This window comes from Colossoma macropomum, unplaced genomic scaffold (genome assembly GCF_904425465.1).
Source record: "Colossoma macropomum unplaced genomic scaffold, Colossoma_macropomum, whole genome shotgun sequence".
NCBI lineage: Eukaryota > Metazoa > Chordata > Actinopteri > Characiformes > Serrasalmidae > Colossoma > Colossoma macropomum.
The window spans coordinates 26,812,191-26,828,188 of NW_023494810.1; the positions used below are offsets into that span (position 1 = coordinate 26,812,191).

A 15,998-nucleotide genomic window follows, 5' to 3' on the forward strand; every position below is an offset into this window, starting at 1 on the left:
GAAATGCCTTTCTACACTGACACAATCTACCAAAAACTACTAACACAGTCCTATGGACATAAGTTTACAGCTAAGGGGGTCACATTTGTCTTTAAAATACATTGTATGCGTTTCCATGCCTACTACTAATCAAATGTTAATAAGTCAATATTTGTAGTACAGCAACAAAGTAGTGGCCTCGCTGCTACTAGATGACTGACAAGGTCTAAACTACTGAGTCACATGGTCTTTAAGGGCTAACAGGCTGCTATTGATCAGCAGGAGACTCTGATCCTTCTTGTGTATGATGTTTGTGTTGTGAGTGGTCGGTCTGGATCTTTGGAACTTGATGACCTTTTCACACCTACAGTGTTAAAATGCTATGATGTAATGAACCAAAAGATTTCAAAAGTGCTGAATCTACAAAAAATAATTCATGAACATAGAAAATAAGAAACAGCACTAGCATAATTTCCTTGACAAACATTTAAAAGGGCCATTATCCTACAGAGAATTTTTACCTTAAGGTCCAATTATACTGTGTGCGGTTTAGGTGGTAAAAACAGTCATAAATCACTCTACATGACCATTTTCCAACCTCTGTTCAGAATTACACAGGCTGCTTTAGTTACTGATCCTTTAAGGATGATACCGTCACTGTCCAAAGAAAAACAAGTATCTAGTACTAAGTACTAAATAGTAACTTTAGTAGTAAATTGCAATAGTAACTGCCCCTTGATGCACCTCATCCAAAAAGCAGCCCATGCTGAAACACTCCTTAAAACTTCAGTGGGCAGAGCTAAACTGCTGTAGGCTAAAGGAGTTGATTTAGGCTTTTTTTTAGATTTTTAAAAAGGCAAAAACATTCTTCACTCTCAGTGTAAGTTAACGTAAAGAGATTTTATCCCAAGCAGTTTTGGAGCATTTCTTCTGGTCCAATCATCACAATTTTCACACAGTTTAAAAGGACAGCTGCTCAAATTATGCAGAAAAATAAATTGCAAAAAATGAAGACACTTTTTTTTTTGACAGCAACAATATGTAAACAAATGGCCTGACTGACTGCCCCTTGCTGCACCTCAAGGAAAAAGCAGTCCATGCTGAAACACTCCTTATAACTCCTTCAGTGGGCTTAATGAGTTGGTATTCATTACAAAAGCAAATTCAACATGGGCTGTTTTTACTGCTTAATTTCCATGTATGTACTGTAAGGATTGAGGAGTGAATGGCATGTCAAACTTTAACAACATACTACATAAAAGGTAGTCTTATTAAAAAGGGAGAAAATTTCAGTGTTCCATATGTTGGTGCTGTCCATTTGTCCTATATTTTTCTGATTTCTTTCCATCCGTTTTGAAGTCCATATTTTCGATATGATGCATGATCTGGTATGATGGAAAATGTAACTGAGTGCACCTTTACTTTATACTGACTACTGGTGGTCATTTTACTAGGTAATGGATGCAATTGCAATAAATATTCAGTATATTCAATATATACTAACATGACTTATAAGTATATATTAGTTTCAAGATAGCTACTAAATAATCCATGGTAGTTGCTGAAAAATAATCCTTAAGAACGACACCGTCGTTGGAATTGTTCCATGGGGTCCCATGGTAACTATCATGCATTGTGGAGCAGATGGGGGTTAACAGATTGGTCATGTGCACATGTGTGTTTACTCAGAAGATATAAAAAAAAAGCCCTCACCACAGTATCTCGGCTGTTGGTCGCAGTTCCTGTGCATCTCCCAATGATCTTATCAATGCACTTTTTGTGAATGGCCGCATTGCATTCTAGAAAAGAAAGAGAGGACAGAGGTTATGTTAGGCAGGTAAACTCTTAGAAGCTGATGTAATTAAGCCATAGTTTAAATGAAAAATTAAATTTGCACAATTTCCCTTTACCCCAAATGCTTAATCAGTGAAGACGTGTTTGGTGTTCTTAATTATGCTTCTTTAGTTTTGCGTTGGAGCTATGATGCTAACAAGAAATAAAAGCTTACACCGAAATCTCATTTGACACAAGACACAAAATAATAAATACATAAATAAACAATAATTCTATTCCTGGACACAAAATGTCACAGAATCCAAACATTTTCATAGGTAAGTATTTCTAATGGTGTTTAAACTGCTTCTTTTTATTCAAACCATTTTTTAATGAGAAATGGGTTTGAATGTTCAGATGACCCTCAATGAAGGGACAACTGTTTGGGTAAAATACGTAGTAAAATGTGTGTTCAATCTGGGTTTTAAAAGAAAAATAAATAATTGAATAAAAATCAAGCCTAGAGTGTCCAGGAATTTTACAAGGCTGAGATGCATGTTACATGCATGTGATGTAGTGTCAAAGCACATAAGCAAGACTATTTCAGATTAGTTGACAACCAGACGCAGTTTGAAGTAAGTATGTGATTTAGATTGCAGTTTGACAATGCTAAGTGGTTTGGGATGCTAACTGGCGGGTATAAACTTCCATTTCCAGTTAGCTACATTAGCAACTAAGCTTCATTATAAAACTGTTGTCGCAAAACTGGTGAATTTCTTCACATAACATGGCCAAAAGCCACCTTTGACAGGAAAAGGCCTTTCGACTGACATAGTAACCAACCACAGATGGCTGTTTTGGATGATTTCTGACGTATGAGCAGGCACAAAAAACACAAGACAAACAAACCCACGGGAAACACATTTGCATATGCAAACATGCAAGGATATCTCACTTAAAAGCTAATAAATGCTTCTCTTGAATAACTTTTTAAGATTTGATGCCATGAAAATTACAAATGTTTTTTTTTTCCCCCAATATGGTGACAATACTGCTCTGAAATGCTAAGTCACAGTGTGCAGAGCAACCAAATGCTTGCAAAAGTTTGTTTTCTCATCAGGCAGATAAAGTATGTTGCACAGAATTTCATTCACACAGATGTGGAACTGACAAAATCTCAGTAGTTGTGGCTAGCTTAGCGTGCAATAGACATAAGGATGAGACTGGGGTTAAATTAAGAAGCAAACTTTGGACACCAAACATGTCTTGGCTGATTAAGTACACCTGAGTTAAAAGGAAAAAAGTAAGTACTTTTGCCAAAGTATTGCATTAAGCTCTCCTTCCAGCAAACTCCTCAGAGAAATGAATCTTTGAAATTCATCTGATTGCCTACAAACATGATAATAATAAGCAAAATGTTATGTAGTCTAGGCCAAATCTTATATTTGACTAGAAAATTGGCTGTGAATTTATAAGTGTTATCGATGCTGAGCAGTAAATAGTACAGCTGTAATAAAATTAGTAAGAGCTGCACTCTGATACAGTGTTGAAGTTTTTTACAGGACTGTCTCTGATGTGGATTCAGCTCAAGCCTTATTTACCTCTTTATACTGCCTTAATTTAGTGCAAGCCGAGGTATAATATGGGTCTAGAAAACCAAACTATAAAAATGCTAACATTGCTAAAGCACTGTTTATTAAACATTGCAAGATCCACATTAACATTCCTTGGGCACATTAGCCCTCTAACTATTATGTTTCTTGTTTTTCTTGAATACAGCAGTGTGCATGTGGTGTACACTCACGTCTGCATTTGTAGCCTTGTTTGTTAAGCCCCCTGTAATAAGAGACAGAACATGTTAGTTGCTTCAGGGCTTTATCATTGGACGTGAAACAACAAATACAGAAACAACAGGCCAGAAATATTGAAAACAAAGGCCCAGAGTACAGGAACTGGCGGCCAAGCAAATTTTGCTGAGCCTGCAGAAATATCAGAGGAATCCCTAAGAACTGCTAGATGAATTACTGTGTCAAGCCAAGGCAGTTTAGATGGCCAACTGAGATACGGGAGTGGGATGTGGATGTTTAGTAGCAGTGGAGAACAGGAAGGTGATTTTACTGTTTATACAGTAAACTGCAGTACGTGCCAAACAAAACCCATCTGTTACTTCCATTATCAATTATGTAATTACTGCAATTAGTGCAATAATTTACAGTGATTCAGTCATTCCAGTTTTCCACAGAACCCTAATGATTTTTGTGGAAGAAAAACACATGTATTTGTAATGTTATTTAATTTTATTTGATATAATCTATTTAATAATATAATTAAATATATTACATTGTGCTTGTATTCAAACTCTGCCAGTATCATAATAAGCATTTAATATGGAAACGCAAAGCAAAGTGGACGAGGGCTTGTTAAAACCGGTATTAAAATGGATGGATAGAGACTGCGTGTATGAATCGTAGCCTGAAAAACAAAAAGCTTCAGTCAGTTGTAAGAAATGGAAAACAGTGGCCACTCCATGCCAGGGCTCTTTACAGAACTGCTGTAAGGCAAAATATACATTATTATGTCTTTTACAAGTATCAAATGTCTGGGTTTAATCTAAAACGGCCAAAAATGTTCATGTGATTCACCATTAGATTAGTGCTAACATGATATTAGAATCCTTTAGGGACACCAGCAGAAATTAGCATCATCATAGAGGGTTTCTTTACCCTCATATTTTGACAATGTCTCAAACTGAAGGCCTAGTCATGGTTCAGCACTGGTATTAGGGGTGCAAAGCATTATGACATCACAGTTTTCACCATGATTTTTTTGGTGCAATTCAGATTATTTTTATAAACATACTAATTACAAATGTGACTAGTGGAACTATTTACATAGTAGTGGAATAAAGACAATAACAGCAACTCATCATGCTATTTTTTGGGACTTTTATATTTGAAAATTACCTGAGAATGCTATTTTCACTTCATTTATTATTAGTGTTATTTACTGTAATTGATTCAAACATGCCTTTTAACACCCCTGATAGTTACCAAATAACATCAGACCTCAGGGACTACAGTCACAAGAGCTAAAATGCGAACATATATAATGCCAAAGCACTATTATTAAGTGTTAATGCATCTTCCAGTGGTCTACCCATCCATTATGATACTAAAGCTGATTTTAAGGAGCTAAAAATTGATAACCAATAAAATCAGCTGATATCATTTTAGATTTCAATAGTATTCTCCAACAATTATAATCAAACAATGCTTTAGTGACAGATATAATTGTCAGTTCTCTACTGTCAAATCTTAAACTCTTAAATCTTATTTTAAATTTTTTAAAAAATAACAGTAGAAGCTTAGTCTTAAATAATCCAAATGTTGTAGCACCACTGGCAGAGCTAACTGTAATACCTTACAGTGCTGATTTCTGTTAATTACCTCTTATTGTTCATTAGTTATTTTCATATAAAAGCCTGCATTATTGTCTAAACTGTCTAAGGTCGGGACTCCAGAGGTCAGGAGTTGCCAAAACAAACAACAAAAAAAAGCTAATAATTTGTTATGTTATTGGCAATATTTTCTGATATTATCAGCAAAGAAATATATTAGTCAGACTGCAACATCCATCCATCCATCCATCCATCCATCCATCCATCCACTCACCAAACAAACTCTCTGCAGACGGAGCAGAAGGTAGGCTGTTTGAAGAAGGTGGCGGTGAATTCATGGTTTTTGATGAAGTGAACTTTGGCCTGTTTGATGGCTCCTCTCCTTCTGTTCAGCGTTAAAATCCCGTCCTCTTCCTTCACTGACTGCTTGCATTCTGAAAAACAATCAGAACTATATTTAGAACTTTATTCAGGATCCTAAAACACAACTAAAATATTTACACTACAATTTTCAGTGAAATTCAGCAATTTCTTAGATTGTTATGTAGAAGTGGCCAATATGCTGATAATTTATTGTTATTGTGATAAATTATGTTACGCTTTTCTGAGCATGTTGTGCAGTTTCAGTGTGTGTTTTTTTTATAAATCATTTGAAAACGGAAAGCTGTTAAATCGTTATTATTAATGTTTTTTTTTTTAATCCATTTCACATTCATGGAGTGGTACATGCAGGGCACTGTAAGGCACAATTTTACACAATAACTAAGTACTAAATCTGGAAAAAGTACAATTTTGCCTTTATCAACATTACTTAGAAAAATCAGAAGACACGACTAGGAACACTGGTGGTTTCGGATAGTAAATAGAATGGCTGAGTGTATTGTAGGCTGTGAAGACGTGGTTCCCATCACCACCACTGTGAAGAAATCAGAGTCGGTAAATTTCTCTACAGTGAACCATTTTACATTAAACCACTCTGAATGGCTGTTTACATCTCAACAACTGAACAACAACTTTAATAAAACCTTCCAAAGGTATTTTTTCTTAACGGAAACAATAAAAAACAGCCTGAAAACTTCAAAATCTTCGACAGGCTGTCCTGGACACTTCATGCACCAAACATTTTTTGGTGTTCTCTGCTCTAATTCACCTGAATCAGCTAATCAGGTAATTATTAAACCCTTTGGAAGAACAGCTCTAGAGGAGTCCTCTGAAAGACTGTGCTATCATTAAGCGGGGAATTCCAGTAAACTGCTGAGTGAAGCTGACATCAGTGCTCCTCCCTCAGTTTAGCCCCTCCAAAGTAGCTGTCAGAAGCCAGCATACACTCTGACCCAGGATCTCCCATAATTCTTTGCCAAATGTTGTAGTTTTCTGAAGTTACATGACTGTGGGTTTCTATGTCACGGGATCCGCCTTTTAGGGTGGAACGAGACGACTGAGACTGAACTTCTGACTCACTGGAAAGCAAAACAGTAAGAGTAAACAAAACAAACGACACAGGGACAGCTGACGAACGAGTGTGAGAGAGGTCAGAGGGACAGAACAAAGGACAACAAACAAAACACACACGTGAGAGACAGAAAAAGAAAGAGAGAGAACTAAAGAAAAAGATCAAAGTAAGAAAAAGAAAAAGTAAGAACAGAAAAAGAGATAACTAGAAAGAAAGAGAGAAACAGTGAGAGAAAAAGAAAGATGAAAGAGAGAAAACTAAAGAGAAAAAGAGAGAGTAAGAAAAAGAAAGAGAGAGAGAAGACTAAAGAAAAGAGGCAAAGTAAGAAAAGAAAAAGATAACTAAAAAGAAAGAAACAAAGAGCAAGAGTAAGAGAAAAGAAAGATGAAAGAGACAAAACTAAAGAGAAAGAGAGAAAGAGTAAGAAAAAGAAAAAGAGAGAAAAAGAAAGAGATAACTAAAAGGAAAGAAAGCAAGCAAGAAAGAAAGGAAGAGAAAGGCAGAAGGGCAAAAATAGGCAGTAACTAACGATATAAAGACAAAGAAAAGAAACTGAAAACAGAGACAAAAACAGACAGAGAAAATGAAAAAAGGAAAGAAAGAAAGAACAAAAAGAAAGAAGAGAAAAAATAAAGACAGACAGAATGACAGAAAAAACTAGAGAGAAAGAGAGAGAGAGATAGAAAGAAGACAGAAAAAGAGAAAACTAGAGAGAAAACTAAAAAGAGAAATAGGTGACAAAAGGAGAGAGAAATAAAAAGTAAAAAGAGCAAAAAAAAAGAATAGAAAAAGGAAAACAGAGAGGCTGAAAAACAGAGACAGAGCAGGCGGAGAAGTAGGAAACATTAAATTCATTCTGTAGGGCTCATTTCTATGAGCCGGTGTTTACGTGTGCGATTTGGGTGGGATTGGCTGTCGGCGGTCTCGTCTCGCTCACACTCTTCTAAGACAGAGCTGAGGCCTGTTCAGACATGAACTCTATAAATAGGCCCGACTGCGCCTCTTTTCAGGAAACTCATGAAAGGGGGCGGAACGGAGACACTTCAACCATTACGCTCCAAAAACACTCCAAAAACACTTCACCAGCTACTGCAACAAAGACAGCCCACGTCACAGCCTTCCGCACATTCCCACGACAACACAAACTACAAACTATTCGCTTTGTTCACTTTGTTTTGCTTTGTAGATGCTCATTTTGTCTTTAGCTTACATTTATCGGCATGTATAAGCATCTTTAATGTGGGAAACACATTATTATGTCTTATTATGAATTATAAGAAAGTTTAAAGCTGAACTATGTATGATTTTTGCTCACAATCATCAGATTTATCCGTTTGGATCCGAAACACAACTGATATTACAAAATGTTCTTCAATTACACATTTCCAGAGAGGTCTCGAAATCTCACTTCATTTCATTTAATTAGATTATCAAGTGAAATGACCTTATAGCATCAGCAAATAATTTTAATTGCTATTTGCCAATTCAGCATGATAATTTTACTTGATAGGAGAACTTTATATTAACAAAAACTTCCAGAAATACGTTGAATAATCTTCAGTCTCATATGAGGAATGTTGCATATCATCACTGTTTTTGTTAACAATTTGAGCATCTGTATATTAATTTATAGCGAATAGTGAACCATTAAAATAATCTGGGGTTGCTTTTGACCAATTGATAATGTTCAGTCTGTTTGCTATCTCCTCAACGACTGATTTTTTAAAATTCCCATGCTTCAGAAGGCCACATTTACTTAGCTTTACCAAACTCTGGTAGCTGAAACAGCTGTAATAGCACCTTTCCACCACTAGGGAGCATAGCAAACCATATGCTTCACCATAATGGTGAGACAATGCCAGTCACTGTCACCATTCACGTGTTAGCCATTTGTGAGAGGACTGTAAGTTTTAGTTATGTGTTTGTAAAATATGCCCACCTGTGTCAGTATCCTCCACAAAAAACTGCACCGACATCATCACCTTCCCAGAGGGCTGCAGGTCTACCCAGAATTCAGCGCGGCCATTCCCCTTTTTGCAGCGCTCGGCGATGACTGACACGCCGACGGTGGCTTCAGAGATACTCTCCTCAGCTGTCCTCATCAGGAGAACCTGGATCACACGGCCCTCGTAGATATGAGCGTCAAAGCTGGACTTCCACGCTGGGTACATGGTGGGCTTCCTCTGGACAAGAGTCTTTCCCCGCTCTGGTGAAAGAGAGGAAAAAAAGTGTTTAATTCTATATTAATGCTTTACAATTGGTGTTCATTTATAAACTACTATCCATTTTATTTATGGTGTCGAATTAATTCTTAGATACTTAATTAATTACATAATTACCCAATTTCCTCCACATCTCAAACGTATTCAAATCAAGATATTTTCAGCATTCAAATTCTGCTTTCTTAGCTTTTACACTAGAGCTACAAGGCTAATGTAGCTTGCACATCTTATGGACGAGTTACCACTAGCCAAACAATGATCAGATGTCTTAAACGGTGCTTACCTGTTAAAGAAATTGTTTGGAGAAAAATCTAACTTACACAAAGCTAATGTTGCTAACAAACACTAGAAGTCAATAATCATCCAAACCTTTTCCATAAATACACCCCCAAAATGTTTCTCAACTCAAAGCACATCCAGCTCTCCCTTACTCACAGGTACGAGCAAACACATAAAAAATTTTAGTCTTGTTGAAACAGAAAAGTGGCTTTTCATTGGCTTTTCTTCGTGTTCCTGTAATGAAACGCAATACCCGAATAGTGATTTCAGTATTCGAATACTGGCACCTCAAACTGTTAATCAAGTAATCGAGTACCTGTGCTCATCCGTATTCCTTTATCTACAAAAAGGGACAAAAGTGTGGACAAAAGTCAGGCTTGAAGGTGGCAGTACTACCTTTGTCCACATACACAAAACTCAGGATGGTTTGAGGAATGTGTTTGATGATTTAGGTGTGTATTTGCTTGAGAATTGATGCTAATTGGTGGGTATAAGCTTGTATTACTTGTTAGCCTTGTAGCTCCAGTGCAAAACTAAGCATGCAAACTTTAGAAAACAAATTTGGTGTAAAGGAACAATTACGTGGACTTGATTGTCCGAGCATGCAAACCATCACTGTGGAAAAAGGGCTGTTTTCTGCCTGCTTTCCCAGCTGTTTGGCAGCGCTGACAGCGGCTTTCCCCCTGCTACTTGTGGATAAAGGAGCACTCTTTCAAATAGCCATGTTATGCGTCTTCTTCTATGCTGACGCCACAATATAAAGTATAATCATTTTACATTTAAGACCTAAACATTGAGCCAGACCTTCTTTTTCTGCATGTGGTGTTAATTTGTAAATTGTCTGACTTTTAAATTATTAGATCATGCTTTACAGAGCAACTCAGCATATTTTAGCATGTTTTATTCTCCTGACTCAGTAATGCTACTTCTTTCAAATAAAAAAATGGATATGTTGCAGCTTTAATCTCAAAACTCTAAATTCTATTTATCAAAATAGAAATTGTGCACCAATATTTGCAGAATGAACTACATACAGAATCAACAAAGCATGACCCAGGGTGTTTAAGCTTTTGCATGGTGTATGTATGTATGTGTGTGTAAGTGTGTGTGTGCTAGACAAACATGCTAACCTGTGCTGAGAGACTCCTTCATCTTGATGGCGCAGAACGGCTGCTCAGCCAGAGGAGGGAGGTTTCCCAAATTAAAATCATTAAAGGCGATCCGCAGGAACGGAGCCATGGTGAAGTCTCACCTGGTGTACACACAAACAGAAAGACACAAACACAGATCAGATGTTGAAACAGCTGTTTACAGACTTGGCCCAATGAACAGGAAGTTACAGGAAATGTTGCCAGAGATGTGATCATTTCTTGTGCTGCAGACAGAGAAAAGAGCAACTTCCACATCAACACGGCCTACACAGGAACAGCAGACATGAAAACAAAGGAGCCCTTATGCTCCACATTAGGGCTTTCCGCGTTAACTCGATTAAACTCAATTAAAAACAAACACACATCAATTAAAATGTACCTGTGTGACACATCGGTAAAAAGTAATTGCCTGTTTAAATTCTACAGTCTCTCTAAATACAAAGGTGATGCATTTTTTCCACAGCGTGTTTAGATATTCTTGAAGGGAGCCGAGTTTATCTTTTTCCAATAACAGATTTTGGCATGTTTGGAATCTTTGAAAGGCATGGTTTGTTATTGTTTAGATTTCTGGACGATTTCCATTGTTTGGCCTCAATGCATCAAAACACAGTAGGGGAAGAATCCCCCCAGGGCAAGAACTCCCATAATATTACTGCAATAAAAACAACAACATTATGTCATTTATGTAATCACAATAACTATAATTATAATATGTAATATTAAATAAAATAATTATGTAATCCAATTAATGAACAACTATGTCATAGCTTATTAAAATGAAGTCAAGACAAATAAATATGTTAAATTAATGTTTCTTGAATGTGTAAAGCACACTACCAAGAATATATAGCATTAAAAAATATATATTCTTGAAAGGATTTATAACATGTTTTGGAACAAAACTCTTCAAATGGCATATAAATGACGTTTTGTAAAAACTAAATGACAAACTGATACAAGACACACACACACACACACACACACACATTAGATATGCATACACATTTAGAGTGCAATCATCATAAAGACCAAATCAAAAGCTTGAACATGAGTGTGTGGGGATCTATATACAAGCACCTGCGTGCAAGTCTGTCTTCAACAAAACTAACCCTAAACAAATACGTCTATTCAGTCAGTTCTACTCACTGAAGAACTTTCAAGCTTTCATGCAAAGCTCTTCACTTCAAAACTCAAAAGCCTGCTAACCCGGCCAGTCGTCATTTTTTCCTTCCACTTCCTTTACTGGAAAGTCAGATTTCATGTAACATCACTGCACACTGGCCTAAGGCTTTTTCAACACCTTTGCTCTGTCATAGCTTACAGTGTCCTAAAAATGGAAAGGAAAAAGTCAAAAATAAAAACCTGCACGTCATAAACCTGATTTTCTTAGATACCGCGTTGCGTCATTTTCCAAACGCAGTGATTGAAGCTGGATTGAATTCCTGATGGAATTACAGTTCATACGCAAAAGCCCTCGCTGCTTTCACAGTGGGAGTTTGTGATAACTGGCCAGCTTTTAGCCTTTACTCCATTTCACAACATAATCACAGAGATTACAGTTCAGATACGAAAACACACATACACAGTTATGGATCTTGTGACTTCATGAGAAAGAAGTCCCTGTACAGCTGCAAAGATGAGGAAGCAGTTTTAAAGCCCTGGAAGGAAGGCAACTGAAACAGTAATGCACATGGCCAGACTTCTGTCTGAGCAACTGCAGCTGTATTCAGAACAGACCTGTCACGATTCACTGATTTATCAATTTAAAAATACATGACAGTTTGACATTTACTTTCTGAAATAGCTGGCAGTCTGCAGGTTTGTCACACCCTGTACAGTGTATCCTCCGATCGCACCCTCAAGCCTTTGACAATACTACTGAAAACTAGTAGCCCAAAGACTACTGCTCTTGTAGATATGCATTGTCTTTTTTGTTTTTAATATCTGATGCAGTCATAATTCAAAAATTTTTCAAGTCAGCGTTCGTCACAGAACCCGTTCTGCGTGTGGAATGCTGCAGCATGGCTTTATCGGTTTAACAAGCATGAGAACAGGTAGGAAAAATGCTTCTTCACGGTTCAACAGTTCACTCTGTGGACTGTTTTAAAGCCAGACAACATATCATGGCTGATTTAGTACACATTATTAGAAAGCAAGTTAAAAGAAAACTGACTGCAAAACAAACTTAATTACTTTAAACAAATAAAGCCACAGAACGTGTGTTTTTTGGACACTTAAATCATCCAACTTGACCGACAAATCGTGATAGGTGAAAAGTATCTGCAATTGACAGTACTAGCAGTTTTAAAGGCTTTTCCGGGGGCATCACTTGTGATTTACGGCCCCCCTTTTCTAGGGGGCATGTCATGCCAGGAAATAGTACAAAAAAATTAAAAATTAAACAAAAAGGCCCCAAAATGTCAAGAAATTGTAGCAACAGGAAAACCTCATTGAAAAAATGATTTGGTCAAATCGGTACAAAGTAAATCTGTCTTTTTGTAGTTTGTATTAAGCATAGATTGCACGTGACGTGCTATCCATCCACTTATTAATCACGCAAAGGTATTGAAGTCAAGCAATGCGGTCTTCTCTCTCTCCCTTGGATTGGGTGGAGGGGTTAAGCTAAAACTGGCCTAGCAACACTCCTGTCTTTTTCCAATTAAGTATTCTGGAGTCACTGAAAGGCTATGCATGTCTGCCATTGTTCAGAGTTAAGTCGATTTTTATTGTTTGGCCTTTTTTAACGCTCTGTTTACTCTGTTTAATCATCAAAATAATCAGCAGGTAACTTTATTAAATATTAAAATTGATAATGACAGTCACTCACTCACAATATCACTGCTATTCCTAAGTCAGCTTTACATTTGAGTTAAGCAGGACTCTAAACAGCGTCGACCTTAGAAAAATCTGTCTCCAGATCAGCATGCATTTCTCCAGACACGGAGAGGAGGGGCGTGCGATTGCGGTAGGCTGCAGGATGTTGCTATGGTGAGGATTACCAGGAACTTTAGCTGCAGATTCCAACCAGCTGAATGGCCCCCAAGTAGCTCAAGCAATTAATGCTCAGAGCCTTGGAGTCAAAAAGCAGGCCTTAAACAAAATGCCTTTGGGCATTTCATGTGTGTGGACCAGGGGTGTAATCTAACCCGCTGGAAAGAAGTAATTTCAACCCCCAACATAGAGCTAAAATGAAATAAAAAAAAAAAAATGAAGAAAGAAAACGTATTGAGTCACATCATGAGAAAAACAATGAAGCTCTCATATATAACAGGTGCAATAACACCTTTAGAGGGCAGTGTTGAGAACTGTATGTAGGTCTTAACAGTTTGGGGAACATACTGTGGTGTTGGTGTAGAATAAGACATGGGAAACATTATGCTTTAAAGGCGAATGCTCTTTTATTGAACAGGCAGCAAGGGAGAACTGCTACCCAGTGCTAGCTGATATGACCAGGAAGCAGGCAGGTCACTTCTAGCCATGCACGTTCATCTGAAGGTAGGCCCTAACCCTGCACCAACTGCCCCACCGCCCAACACAGAATAGCAAACACCACATGTGCACAACATTAAGCTGACAACAACTTATTTACAATAAAACTCTCTCCTATTGCGAGTGCAGTGCTTCCCAAGAGCCTCTGCGCATAGCTGCCCCACATGGCCACGCCTCCCATGCTCCCACGGCAGCATAACCCATTATCCGGATGCTACAATTTCTAATAATAAGTCAAATATTGTTACTACAATTGAAGTTGCAGCAATTTTCTTTATGTGTTGGGGGTGTACCGCACCCTTTCAGATAGCCCTATCGTACATATATTGTGGTGGGAGCCGTTAAGCTAGATAATTTACATTTCCAGGTGAGGATAAAGTCACCCAGCATTAGTACGTGGCCACTAAGTACACCAGAATGTAAGTTGATGGAAGTCATAACAGACCCATATACAACCCAGATGTTTTTCAAAGCAATAATGCAGAGCAAAACTTTAATACCCAAATCTGAAGCTAACATGACTTTCTTAGCAGTAGCAGGATGAGTAATACACTAGTTAGGAAGAAGGGAAGCCAAGCGTATTGTTCTGTAAATGGGGGTGGAAGGAGCAGGGTGTGTGTGGGTGTGTGTAAGGGGGGGGTTTGGTTTCTCTCCACCAGTGGGACACTGATTAAAAGCAGAAATGAAATGGGGACAGGTGGAGTGGGACTGAGAATGATGCACACTAGGGCTTCATTGTGTGTCATTTGTTAATCATTATCGTGATACTGGCCTTTGCAGTGCTGATATTGCTGAAGGCTGCAGTATCAGTCTTCAATCATAATGCTCTTCACTGTGTGTTGTGAGCATCCTGACCAATCACAGGTCCAGATGATTACCTAGCTTTAAAAGAGCTTTTAAAGAATTCAAGCAATCGAAGAAAATTAATTATTTTGGTCAGTGTAAGAGAGGCCCGTCATTAACCATGTTACATTACGGAGTCACTGCTTATGCGTCATAAATATATGATAGGATGTAGGTTTTCCTATGCCAGTAACACCGTCCTCTTTTTCGAGTAACTGTTTGGAAAAAAACGGTAAACAATGAAGCTGAGAGTTTTTCCACTCTGCTTTACCTTTTTGTCCAGCAACTTTGTGACGGCCCTAACACTGAAGTAGATGGGGGGGGGACACTGTTATGTGGTCTAAGCACATAAACTAAAAGTACACAATAACACAAGCACTTCTTAAAGTATAAGCATAAAACATGCCTGCAGCACCGAGCATGTTTAACCAGCACAGCTGTGTTACTATCTTCAACTATCGTGTTGAACTCTCCCCTATGTTAGTTAAGCTAAATGTGGCATTAATATAGGACATTAGATCACCCAGAAGTTTAAATAAATCAATAAACGAGCAACGCTTTATTAAATCGAGGTTTTACCGTCACTCATGCTGTTACTGTGGTAACACACAGACACTAACTCACACAGAAAGTACACAAAGTCATCCTGTGAATGTGGGCCTACGGCTTGTGAAGGAGGTTTTGAAAGTAACTAAAACCTACTTGCCAAGTTATACTGGCATTCTTCATATAGTTCATTACACAAATACAATAACTGCTCTACAATAAGGCAAAACTCAGGCAGAGATTAATATAAAAACAGGCCATGCAGTGTGTTGAATATTAGCTAATGAAACAACCCTCTCCTTAAACATAAACTGTTGCCCACACATACTCACAGCTGCGTATGACTGAAAAAAGAAGAACAAGAAGAAAAAAGAAAAAACAGACCCGCTAGTTAGTTTCCCTGGAGAGAGCGGAAAAAATGAGCACACCACACAGCAAGGGAGGGGACAGTGGGGAGGGGGAGAGAGTGGGGGAGAGAGAGAGAGGGGGAGAGAAAGAGAGAAAGAGAGAAAGAAAGAGAGAGAGAGAGAGAGAGAGAGAGAGAGAGAGATGAAAGAGTGCACTGAGCAGGAATTTGTAGGAGTTACAGTGAAAGCACTTGCTAAAAACACCACAACGCAAAATTCAGGCGAACTGAATCAAACACTTCATTATTTATTAGTTTGGTTTAATAATAGCTTTCCCATGAACAGTCCTCTTGACTTACTCTATTTGAATGCAATATTAATGAAATGAATGGGAATGGAGAGAATTTTCATGAACAAATGAAAAAATTTTTGTGTTTTTTAGTGTTTTTACCATCACGGCTCCAATAATTACACAAGATTTCTACATAATTCAAATATTAAGAGGTAAACAAAGCCGTT

The 15,998-nt window shown here is 37.7% G+C and overlaps 1 protein-coding gene across 3 annotated transcripts in view; it reads right to left on the reverse strand.

Annotated features, from left to right (window-relative positions):
- The window catches only part of prkcdb (protein kinase C, delta b), a 47,892-nt gene that overhangs the window by 14,636 nt on the left and 17,258 nt on the right, over positions 1–15,998 (reverse strand). For all 3 annotated transcript variants that reach the window (XM_036559271.1, XM_036559272.1, XM_036559270.1), the window contains exons 2-6: positions 10,234–10,355; positions 8,542–8,808; positions 5,424–5,583; positions 3,557–3,588; positions 1,693–1,778 (exon numbers count right to left, since the gene is read on the reverse strand). In XM_036559271.1, the coding sequence (XP_036415164.1) occupies positions 1,693–1,778; positions 3,557–3,588; positions 5,424–5,583; positions 8,542–8,808; positions 10,234–10,342 (654 nt within the window). In that variant the 5' untranslated portion in view covers positions 10,343–10,355. The remainder of the gene's footprint in view (positions 1–1,692; positions 1,779–3,556; positions 3,589–5,423; positions 5,584–8,541; positions 8,809–10,233; positions 10,356–15,998) is intronic.